This window comes from Centruroides sculpturatus, unplaced genomic scaffold, assembly GCF_000671375.1.
Source record: "Centruroides sculpturatus isolate CEXI.00-Female unplaced genomic scaffold, Cexi_2.0 scaffold49, whole genome shotgun sequence".
NCBI classification, from domain to species: Eukaryota; Metazoa; Arthropoda; class Arachnida; order Scorpiones; family Buthidae; genus Centruroides; species Centruroides sculpturatus.
The window spans coordinates 52,364-65,727 of NW_019384317.1; the positions used below are offsets into that span (position 1 = coordinate 52,364).

Consider the following 13,364-nt stretch of genomic DNA (forward strand, 5'->3'; position numbering starts at 1 on the left):
AAAAAAAAATGTAAAACTATATTACTTTTCAATAAAATAAACTGAATTAAGTTTGAATACAAGTTTATTTTAAGCTTTTATATGAATTTCTTTCAGACATTCGAAGTAATTCATTAAGCAGCCTATTTCTTTTAATATCTGCAAACTTTTTTATGCGGTTTTAAGTTAATTTTAACTCGTTGTTTTGGTTTTATGCGATTTTAGAAAATTACGGAACGTATCCCTACCTTTTCAAGACAAGTAAAGTCTTTTTTTATGCGCTTTTCTGTAGAACGTATCCACCGCATAAAACGAGACCTTACAGTACATTGGTGAAACAGGTAGGCAACTCAGAACCAGAATAAAAGAACATGAAGCAGCAATTAGACTTAATTATAACCAGTCACCATGCACAAATCACTAACAAATTTGGATGCACAATCAATGAAAAAAATGTAAAAATAATCCACAGGGAAAAAGACAGTTGTATACGAAAATTCAAAGAGCACTTCGCAATTGTTAATAAGAACAAAACCATAAACCTAAATAATGGCATGGAGGTTGACAATGTGTGGGAGGAAATGGGAGGGGCCAAAGAGCAAGGAAAACATAAAGAAAGAAAGAGTTAAAAATGCCTTAGGGGATACAACATCAACACCTCGTAGCTGTATGTCTAAACACAAAACAGGTTAGTCCACAATTATGTAAATATATCCAAATAACGAAAAATGTAATAATTGTTGTAAATAGTAAAATTGTAAGTTTACCATAATAATCAGATTTCTACCAATTTATAGAAATGTAACACCTGATGAAGGGTGCAAGATACACAAAATATTGCACCCGAAATGCATAGTGAATAAAGAAGATAATGCTCAGAAGTTTTGTCTCTGATAACCGATGTTTTTTTGTCTGGACCGCATTTTAACTTCTTCAGATCTAACCTATTGAATGTCAATTTTTTTTAAAAATTGACATTCAAAAGAAACCTATAATAACTTTAAAAATTTTTAAATATTATCTTGGTAAATTGTTGACCACTCTGACCTACTTTAACACATGCAGAGAAAGGAGCTTAACTGGTCAACAGGTGTCTAGCCACTTCTGATTGTGATTGACCAACGAAAATCTGCAGCAGATTGATACTGACAAAATATTTGTTTACAGTAGGTACCAACTTACAATAAATACGCTATAGATACTTTGCAAAATAATAACTGTTACTATGTACATGTCAATAATGCAAAATACAAGAATATTCTCCATCAAATCATCAATTTCTATTTCATATTGCAGAGAGTAGAGTAAGTTAATAAAATATATTTCAACTTAATTTGTAATTTATCTTAATATAACTGTTAACTAACTTTTCTATTATTATTTCAATAGATATTTTAATGTGATCAGATGCATTCTTGTTTAATTTCAACTAAATGGATCTGTGGTTTACCATTAGAAAATGAAAGTTAATTTTACTTATTTTTGTGAAGTCATAAGGATAAAACAAAAAATGATTAGCTGTATCATATGATTAAAAATTACTAGATTCATATTGGGCTACAAAATAACTTTCTACATCCAGTCCAAATTGTTTAGAGTTAACCATTTGATGAATAGGTGTACTAGCAGCTCCCTTTCCTCCCAGAGTGAGTTACTTTTTTAAAAACTAACATCTCATCTCCTAATTCACACTTTTTAATAAATTAGCCAATATTTTCTTCTAATTGTGTTGAGAAACTTCACACCATATTTGTGCTTTGCTAGAAATTCTATGCTAAATCTCATAAAAACATGAAAACATTTTTTAGATCTTTTAATAGATGTCCCTAGCTGCCTTTTACAGACATGTGTCACATAAAGTGAAATGTGCCTGTAAACAAACAAGCATACTACAATGAGACATGTACATGCTTACTGGAAGTACTCATCAAAGGGTTAAGTTGGCATCTTGTATTAAAATATTGGTTGTATTGGGTTTTTATTGTTATTTCTAATAAAATTTTCTTTAAAATACTTACTTTTATGTTTTAATTTAACCCATATGCCTCAAAAAAAACTCCCATTGGTGTCTTCTTTAAACCGATCGATTCAAGCTGATTCGCTATTTTATTTTTTATATTGCGTAATCTCAAAGATGAATGAAGAAACACTACTAGAAAAAGTAATCTTATTTTGAGTAATTCTACTAATACATTTTGAAAATTCCAATGATTTTAAATTGCAATACTTACAAATTATTGGAAATTGAACACCAATGAGAAAATCAAGAATTTCTTTCATTACACCTTTCAATGTGTACCAACCTAAACAAATAATCAAATACAAGTGAATAAATTTTATATAAAAACAAAATGTTTCTTATCAAGGCTTATTCAGATGTAACAAAATTTTATATAATAGTTTGAAAAAAATTTCAACTAAAGAAGCTCTAATAAGAGGAAAGTATGTTTGTATTGATTTATTTGTGTACAACCTAAAATTCAACTATGAAGACTTCAATATTAATTTGTAAAAATGCATTAATAATATAGCAGCTAGATAAAAGAAATGGGTTTGTTTTAGGAGTCTGGGACAGATTAATCCATTTTATATTGTTTCTTATGGTAAAATTTGTTTCGGTTTGAGAACAAAATCAGTTTTTGAACAACCTTTAGAAATGATTTAAGTTTCAAGAGAGGTTTGACTGTATATTGAATTCAGTTTTGTAGCATTATTTCGTGTGTTAAGCTTTTTGCTTATTAAAAAGTTAATTGTGTTATTTCAACATTAAATATCATAATTACCAAAATCAGTTAATTTGTTCAACTAAAATAATAATAAATACTATGTCTATATAATTATTATTGTTTAATAGTTTATCGATTTACAATTGGAATCAAAATTAATACAAATTTCCACTTATTATTCAACCCAATACAGATAATTATTATGAGTATGTTAAAAAAATAATTTAGTTATTTTAAATGTAAAGTACAGTAATACCCCAAACTTACGCGATAGGTGGGACTGAGCGATAACTGCATAAGTTGGGGTATAATTTCGCAATTTGTGTAAATCCAAGTCGGATGTATGTAAGCTAAAAAATGTTCTTGTTAATCTTATCTCGTCATTTGATTCGTTCACGGTTACAAGAAATCACCACATAGAGCAGTGTTTCTCAACGGGGGCGATATCGCCCCCATGTGGGCGTTTTTCCATGTTGAGGGGGCGATTAGTAACAATTTATATTTTGGGGGCGAAAAACAATTTTCTGGGTGATATATTAAAACATTGTATTAAGTACAATTAGATATTTTATTCGTTATATCGAACAATAATTAAACAAATAACATTATACTAGTCACTAGTTTATTCAATGCAGTGCGAATTTGACGTTAGCCTTGGCCCTCGACATCGGAATTTTGAAGTGAAGGGGGCGATACTACGTTGAAGGGGAGCGACGATTCGTTAGAGGATGAGAAACACTGACATAGAGTCTCTCAAGTCTCCGTAGATATAACAAACACAGAAATAAATAACACAAAATAAATTGTAGCTGTGTGTCGATTCCGCACGACACGTCCGAACATGTAAGCTGAACAATAGTCTGGGGGGAGTGAGTATCAAGAGTTGTGTGGCACTCAAACAAAAGACGAATCAACAAGATTTGAAAATCGCGTAACTCTGGGTTTGCGTAAGTCGAGGTATTATTGTAATAAACACTTTAAAATATAATTTAACCAAATAAGATGGCAAAATACAAGGATATTGTATAGATAACCCATTACTAATATAAGGAATAATAATTAAACATATTTCATTAAATTTAGCCTCATTATGTCACTTCTAAGTTTATCTTTTTTTTTTTTTTTATTTAAAAAAAATAGTTTCATAATGACCACGTGACGCTCTATTAGCAAATCAAAAGTAACAATCTAACGAGCCCATTATTTAGAAAGTGTTATTGCTCATCTAACATACATACAATTTATCTTTGTTATCAATATGGAATTAAGAAATGGCTTTATCAAGGCCTGCAGAAACAGGATCATGTCATCAATCATCAAAACAATATTAAGGTGTCTATTATTAAAGGAAGACAGCGAGGAAAGCTTTTAAAAGACAAGAGTGTTTACTCAGAATGTAGTGTATAAAGAAATTTTATGAAGAAAGATTTTACTACTACTTTATTATAAAGGCCATCATCTGTTTCTGTGTGTGTAAATAAATTCTTTATAACTCCTAGTTTTGTCTACTCCAGATGAAATTTTGTTTTGTTGGTCTTTATGTTACAACAGACAATATTTCTACAAATTACCATATTTACTCGCATATAGGACGAGGTGTGACTTTAAAGATCAAAATAAAGAAAATTAGATTTATTAATACAATTCTAATTTTATTATGTTTAATCACAAAATATCAAATGCCCATAAATGTACGTATTGTCCTGCAAATATTACTAACATTTTAAATCTTAAGGAAAAATCTTGTAAAATCGATATAATTTGTTCATGTAAATATTTAGAATTTGCTGGACAATCGAGAACCTTTTTGCCAATTCTTAATAGTCAAACCCATTCTCCATCGATTACACTTAAGACTTTCTCTGAATTCTGATTTCCGAATAATCGTGTTTTCATGTGGGAATGGATTAAAACTTATATCGGACTCCGGTGTGATTTTGGAATTTCAATATTGAATTCAAAAGCTTTGCTCTTCCTATTGCTATTCATCTTTACTCCCGACAATACACAAAAACGATTCAAACAACCCAGATAAAATACTTTTGTTTTTAAACACCAGTGTGAGCATCCAGTTAAAAGTGCGAATAAGTGGTTTACAAAAATTATTGCAAAAACACAAAAATCCTTTGCTGGTGCGTATAGGATGACCTAGGTTTTTGAAGCAGTGAAAAATAAATAAAAACCTTGTCTTATATGTGTGTAAATATGGTAAGTAGTTTTCAAGAAATTCAAGATGTTAGTGTAATCTCTATTTTCTCATAAAAAAGTATTCAGTCACGCTTGATGGGAAAATTTCTTGTAAGTAAATAATAGAAATCCATATTTTCGGACTTTGTCTTTTATTTCACAGTAGCCACTTGATACAAATGCCACGTATGCATATTAAAACTAATTGTTCCACCACTTACTTTCTTCAAAACCTTAGTCTGGTTGGTTATGGAATCAATGAGTTCTGCTATCTTGGCTTGTGGAATGTTGGTCCTCTTGGCATGCGAACAATCTAAAAGTTCTCCACGGGAAGTAGGTTTTTGTGAACATTCTACAAAGTTTTCTATCATAATACAAACAAATGCAAAGGAACCATAGGTCCAGGACAGGAATGACTGGCAGGATATTTTACCAGATACACCCAACATTTGTTCTTATGTACTTGTAGTAGTAATTGAGTAGTTGTGAAAATTTTTTCAAAGATTTTTCTTGATTACTTATAAGGAAGAATCTAATTATCTACATATATATATATTTAATAATTTATTTTTGCTACAGTAGACCATGCAACATCAACACTAACACATCATCAAATTACTTTGTTGGCTTAAGAGACTTACTTTCTCAGCTGTTATGTATATGCAATAAGAGAAAGTATTGGAATCATGTCAAATTTGACTCTGGGGTTTTTTTTGCAAATTTCCATGTTTTGAGGCCTCCTAAACACAAAAAGGAAAAAAAAATTCCATATGTGTATAATGGTGATGATGATGATGAAGTGAAATTTAGCATGATAGTTTGTATATAAGGAGCATTAATGCTATTAAATTTTAATGTTTAATGATTGAGAGGGATGTCATATCTTGAGGGAGGTCAGACTTAATGAAGATGTTATACATTATTAGCATTTACAATTTTTATGAAACTCATCACTACCCTCAAAATTAAGCTTTTTTGTCATTTTATAATAAAATTTCATAACAGGTGGTGCCATACACAATTTATATTTTTAATTTTAATGTAATTGAGCAGTGTGTGCATTAAATCTTCTTTATACAACAGAATTACTGCTACAAGAATATTGGAAATGTTGATAAAAGCCTTGTTTTTGATAGACTATCACCAGCAGAGTTTTTGAGTGGTACAAGATGTTCAAGGCAGAGAGCACATAGAAGTTAAACTATGCTCTGGTAGGCCATTCACTTCAACTGATTAACAACACATTACTCAAGACAGAGATTTGGTGCTCAATGATCACTGTTTAATAATTAGGGACATTATTGAACACATTCCACTATCATTTGGATCTTGTCAAGCAATTTTAAAAGATTATTTGGGCTTGTGACATGTCAATTCTTGAGTCATCCGAAACACATTGAATTTTTCCAAAAACGTATTTGAGTGGTCAAGGAAATGCTTTCTTGAGGTGAATTGTTCTTAAAACAGTTGATGAAACATGGATCTACACTTCTGACACCAAAACAGCTCAACAATCAAGTGAATGGTACACAAACAGTAAAGCAAGACCAAAAAGCCTAGATCAATGTCAGTCAAAAATCAAGGTCATATTGACTGTTTTCTTCCATTGTCATGGTATTGTGAATCACGAATTCCTTCAAGCTGGCCCAAACTGTCAATGAAGATTATTATTTGAGTGTTTTATGTCATTTGCATGAAGCAATTTGTAGAAAATTACCTGATTTGTGGCAAGAAAACTCATGGATTTTGCACCTGCTCACAAATTTTTGATAAAAAATTCAACAAATATAGTTCTGTATTCACCGAATAGGTTACTGTGTAACTTTTTCCTGTTTCCTCAACTAAACTTTCCATTTTGTGGTCAGTATTTTGAGTCAACTGATGCCATAAAACAAATTTATTGAAAGTCCTAAAGGGGTTTCACTAAAACGACTTTAAAGAAAAAATTGGAAAAAATGGCATAACTGCATTGCAGTGGGAGGGGTTACTTTGAAGGGGACGAAATAAATTTTGATGAATAAATTCAAATCTTGCATTTTATTGGACCATTCCCAATACTTTTTGATCACAGAGATATTATCATCATTTACAATTTTTTTTTTAAAACCCACATCTACTTCAAAAATAAAGCTTTTTATCTTAAAAACCTTTTTTAAAACCTATTTTAAAAACCTTTTAAAATAATAAATAAGTAAATAAAAATTTTTAATAAACCTTATAACAGATGGCATCACACATATTTCCCTTAACCTTATCTTAGAATTCTGGGAAAAATTGCACATGACGAATTTCCAGATGTTTATGAAATACTGTTCATGGGGATCTATGGTTTCTTTTAGTTATTTTCCTGTGTAAAAATGGTTTATAATAATACAAGCAGCATTAGCTCACCAGCAACCTAGAAACGAGTGGGTAAAATCACCGAACACTAGTTTCATCAACTCATGGGGTAACACCTGACCATGTGGAATATTCCACATTTTATTCATATATTTAACACTTAAGCAGAGGCCAGTTTCCATAAAAATTTCTCCTGAAAGGCCTCTCCCCTTGGCAGATAGCCCATATATTTCATTACCACATCCCATCAAACAAAACCTAGTAGTGTTATTGTCTAAAGATATAAAATCGTGTCCTTAAAAAAAATTTTAAAGTATACAAATTATATATATTTTTTAAGACAAATTCAGTATTTAGTTTTATTATATATTTCTTTCTTTCTGTAATCATAACTTTTAATATATAAAATAAATCATAACTAGTTACAAAAAGAGGGACTATATTATTAGAAAGCTAATAAAATAATTCATACCTGCAAGAAGTATAAACAGATTTATAATTGGATGATGTTTTCTTAACAAAACAATAGGATCGTGTATTGTCCACAGTGCTGTACAATAACGAAAATAATATAGGGCTGTAATTGCACATATTCCGGTAATTACTTTTACTGGATATATTAATCTGTTAAAAAATGAAAATATTAAGAGTACCAATTAAAAATACAGTAAAAGCATCAAAAATCCAGATTACTCCATCATGAAATGGACATAAATTTACGTATATATTAAATTCAGATGGGGTCTGGCCTCAATTAGTTTGGATTTCTGACACTTTAATGCATATATAAATGAAAATTAGTGTAATACGGTAGAGTCCTGTACAATGCGGGGATTCATTACGCATTATAGGAAATTGCATTATCACACAATTTACGAAAGTTTAAACCTTGGCCTATAAGTTGAAAAAAAAAAAAAAAACGTATACCTCTGATCGACAAAATTTGAGGATGTTGTGGTGTTGCTTGCTTTATTTGCGTGTTGTATGGGACTACTGTTTACACACGTGATTTTGAAAATGAGTTTTAAAAATTTATTCTACAATATTTTGTTCTATTTTAGCTCATTTTTAAACAATTTTTGCTATTATCGATGTATCAATACATAAACTCATAACAAACCAAGATGAATCTCATTACTAATCAAATAATTTGTTATCATGCTGCATTTTGTCTACTTAATATACACATACTATATAATTTGAAACTAAAGATAAGAATTGGTTACGTCTTGTGTTAAATTTAATAATTAGAACAAAATAAATTACAGTAAGCAGAAATTATGGGTTTGCAAATTTTGGTCCAGATCATCTTTTCTTCCAGAATATTCTAAATTATTTAATTACTAAATTTAATATAAGATAACAACTTAATTGTCTACCTTTAATACAAATTACATAACATCTGCATATTTAATTAAACAAAATGCACACATTGGTAGAAACAGTTATTAAGGAATTGTTAGTTTCTGTCAATTTGTCGTAAATGGAATCTAGGCACACGAACTACACACTTCAAGATTCATATCTATTCGGGGTGGATCCAGGAATTATTTTATCAGAAAAATTATGTCACAGAAAACCAAAATGTCTTTCTCAATTACATATAAAGTAACAACTTTTTGTATTTTATTGATGCTTTTATTCAGAAATTCTTACCTTACCCTTTTCATAAAATGGCAAGTTTTTATCTTTGTCAGAAGCCATTAGCACATTCTAAAATTAAATTTTTTCCAGTTTTTGACGAAAATGAAAACTTAAATACAACAACATGAAAGTGAAAGTATTCATACGTGAAAATGAAAGTATTATTCTCTCAAGAGAATACTTTCACTTTCACATTTGATACTCCCATACACACAAATATATGAACCATTCACAGACCAAATTGATTAACTCCTTTAGTTACATGAAAAATGTACAAATAGTATATACTTGGAATAACTGTTGTTATTTTATATGTCATTAGATAAAAGCTACACCCATTATAATACATTTAGATCAGGGGTGTCCAACCTTTTTGTTTCTCTGGGCCACATCGGAAGATGTCATGGAGTTTTGAGCCACAAGTACATTATATATACTTGTGGCCCAATCCTTAAATATACAAGTATATTTAAGGATTAACATGTCTAGATTATAGTGCGCACCGAAATTTTGGCAAAATGCTGAATAATGTAAATTTATGTAGGACATCGTGGAGAATTTCATAATTCGGACTGTCGGTTTCCAAGCAGAATTGGAAGAAATACATTTGATGGTTTAGTAATCACGAGAGAGAATATTAATAAGTATTAAATCTTTATCACAAAAAAGGATATTTTAAAAAATTACTTCTACAGACTTTCAATTTTTACTTAGAAATAGATAAATTCATTTATTATAAAGGAGACAAACAAAAATTTATTTGAAAAACACAAATATTTGTTTTATTTGGGTCTGTAATTAATAAAAAAAAATGACAAAACACCATTTTAAAGTGCATTTTTATTTGACTAATATATTTATAAATAATATGTAGCCCAAAAAGTAGCCAATGCACCAAATGATATTTTTTACGCCAAACTAAAAAAAGGGTAGCAAACTTTGGCGCAAAGTAGCCAAATCATGCAACACTGGAAGGAATACTAAATAAAGCTGGAGTTGGGACTGAAAGGATTATAGATCCAAATGCGGGAGAAGGAGAGAAAGGACAAAAGATAAAGAAGTGAGAAAAGTTGGAAAATTAAGGGTCCATATTTGCTTAACAGAAAGTCTATTTAACCTTTCTCACTACTTTTTATCTTTTGGCCTCTCTCTCCTTTCCCCAAATTTGGGTCTAATTCTTTGAGTCACAACTCCAGCTTTATTTAGTATTTCTTTCTTATTCACACTTTTCAAGTATTTGAAAATATTTCCTTTCCACTCAAAAATAAAATATGTATAAAGGGTTTACGGCTCTGTGAAACTTCTTTTATTGAGTTTATGCCGTTGAAATAAATAAAACAAAATAAAAAAATTTGTTGGTTTTGTTTACACGTTTATTGGGCCGCATTTGAACTTGCCTTGGACACCCGATTTAGATTTTAAAAAAGAATGTATATTATTTTATCAGTTTCTGGACTTCTTGTTTAGAAATACACTTGTAGAAAAGACTGGAAACATAAACCAAAATTTCAATAATTCTACACCTATACTTTTACAGCAATGTTTTAATGTTTGTTTGTTCGTTAAGTTATGGCAACACAACACTTGGGCGATCTGCCTAGGGATATGCTTTCCGGGGGGGTCTTTTTAAAGGAAACTGGCCCCTATTTAGGCACTACAGACATGGAGAAAACCCGGAAAACTCCACGTGGCCAGCCTGTCTAAGTTCTAATGGCAGAACTATAACAGCTTATTTTAAATTTACAACACTTGAAAACGAACAATTTACGTATTTCAAAATATGATATATTAAAATGAAAACATAAAATAACATAAATAAAAAATAAATTACACATATTACGAGGGCTGTTCGAAAAGTTTGCGGCCTTGCCTATATGCGGCGCTGCGATCAATTTAATTTTTGGCGGGAATAATTCAGCCATCCTTGCTAAAGATACGGTACCAATTTCCGCTTGATTTGTCGTAAAGTTTTGCCACGACAGCTTAGCAGATAGTCAATGTGCACGTGCTTTGTCAAAAATGGAGAAGACGGAGACTCATGTGGTCATAAAATACCTGACGAAAAAAGGGTTGACCGCATCTCAAATCAAAGCTGACATGGATGAAGTTTTGGGAGAGTCTGCTCCTTCGTAAACCACTGTGAAAAAATGGACAGCCCTTTTTAAATCTGGCAGAGAGAGTGTGAAACATGACCCTCACAGCGGACGGCCGTCAACTGCTGTCACTGAAAAAAATATCGACAAAGTTTACGATTTGGTGTTAGCAGATCGCCGTTTGAAAACGCGTGAGATAGCTGAGACAATAGGCATCTCTGTCGACCGAGTGCACCACATCTAACCGAAAATTTGGGTATGACGAAGGTCTCAGCAAGTTGGGTGCCGCATCTGCTGACTGCTGAGCAAAGACGTGTTCGCACTTTGATGTCAAAGAAGTGTTTGGACTTCTACAAGAAAAACCCACGGGATTTCTTGTGTCGGTTTGTGACTACTGACGAAACGTGGATCCATTACTACACTCCTGAAACAAAAGAACAGTTGAAGCAATGGAAACACCTCAGTTCACCACCACCAAAGAAGGCAAAAACAGTTTCATCAGCGGGGAAAGTGATGGCCTCGGTTTTTTGGGGATGCTAAAGGAATCATCTTTATTGACTACCTAGAAAGAGGAAAAACCATCAATGCTGTCTATTACTGTATACTTTTGGAAAAACTGAAGAAAGAAATTGAAGAGGCCACACTTGAAGAAGAAGGTTCTGTTTCACCACGATAATGCCAGAATCATTGAACAAAAAATAAACGAACTTAGCTTCCAATTAGTTCCACATTTACCGTACTCACCTGATCTGGCCCCCAGTGACTTCCACCTTTTTCTAAATTTAAAATAATTCTTGGTTGGAAAGAGATTCCACTCAAATGATAAAGTCATCTCTGAAGTAAACGAGCATTTAGCACACCTTGACAAATTGACCTATTGTAATGGCATAAAAAAGCTAGAACATCGCTGGAATAAGTGCATTGCTAACAAAGCAGACTACATTGAAAAATAAAAAAAGTTTTAACATTATTTTGTTTGTTGTTCTATTTGAGGCCACGAACTTTCCAAACAGCCCTCGTATTAACCAACATTAAAGTTCTGGAAAGGTTTTTTTTCTTTGCAAAAATAAATAATGCTGTTTTTACATCAAAATAATAAAATTTACAGTGAACTGCAAAATGATGAATGGTGGTGTATTGTAGCGTTTCTGTGTGACATTACAGATTAGCTTAACAGTCTCAATACTGGTTTACAGGGTGAAAATAAAATAATTTCACAAATGGCAAGTAAGCTAAACAAGACTGTATTAATATTTCTCCAGAAAACTATACAATTTTTTAACTGCACTATCCGAGGAATTTAAACATACATCATGATCTAAGAAAAATAAAAAATATGCTGTTGCTTGTTGAAAATCCGTGGCTGTTGGAACCGGCAATAATATCAGAACTGGCTGATATATTGGCATGTAATTACGCAGATCTATTTGACGAATTTATTGAGATGAAGAACAATGTACACCTGGAAGCTATTTTTAAACAAAAGAGAGCGAAAATAATTACGTTGACTTCTGGAAAATACTGCCCGAACAATATAAGACTGTAAAAAAAATGTGCTCAAATTTTACTTATGTTGTTCGCATCAACGTATCTATGTGAAACGTAATACTCAAAAATGAAATGTTCAAAGCAGGACTGTGGAGTAGGAGTAAGGAGTTAGAAGAGTCTGAGGTTTTTAAGGAGTATGAATAGGAGTAAGGAGTTAGAAGAGTCTGAGGTTTTTAAGGAGTATGAATAGGAGTAAGGAGTAACAAATATATTTTGTTACTTATTCCTTTAATTATATTGCACATTTAAACATTANTTTTTTTTAGTTGTCGTAATATGGAGTGAGTATAAAGTGAAAATACAACTGATTATTTTTTTTGAACATTTAACTTCATACTTAATCTTTATGCACCTCTGAACCAAATCATACACAATAGATCATTTTAATAGTGCGATTAGTGTTCTAAATTTACGTGCACAGATAGCAAATAAGAGTAAACTTATACTTTGTTACAGATATTAGAGAGGTTGCGGCCGACGTTTTCAACGGAAAAACGTGTACGTCAGACGTTCAGCGCCGCCTTCCTGTAAGCCTAGAAGTTTTTGACAATGGTGTTTGGAACGTCAGTAGAATCATGCTCGACATTCTAAACGCCATTGTCAAACTTCTAGGCTTACAGGAAGGCGGCGCTGAACGTCCGACGTATACGTTTTTCCGTTTAAAACGTCGGCCGCAACCTCTCTAATATTATTCATAAAAAGTTCGAGAAAGGATGAAATTTATAATTAAGATAAGTCAAAATATTTTTTGAATTTGTCATATGCATTTAATATAGTTAGATGAAACAATAAAATTAATTAAGTTTTGTATACCTCTGAAAGAGAAATTTTCACAAACCTTGCTTAA

At 31.4% G+C, this 13,364-nt stretch overlaps 1 protein-coding gene across 1 annotated transcript; it reads right to left on the reverse strand.

Annotated features, from left to right (window-relative positions):
* Positions 1-1,997: 1,997 nt before the first annotated feature.
* LOC111623642 (PRA1 family protein 3-like) lies at positions 1,998-8,936 on the reverse strand. The gene is made up of 4 exons (XM_023366307.1): positions 8,889-8,936; positions 7,705-7,888; positions 2,211-2,282; positions 1,998-2,131 (listed from the first exon to the last, which is right to left on the reverse strand). The coding sequence occupies exons 1-4, from the start codon at positions 8,934-8,936 to the stop codon at positions 2,007-2,009; spliced, it is 429 nt and encodes a 142-aa protein (XP_023222075.1). The 3' UTR covers positions 1,998-2,006.
* Positions 8,937-13,364: the final 4,428 nt, after the last annotated feature.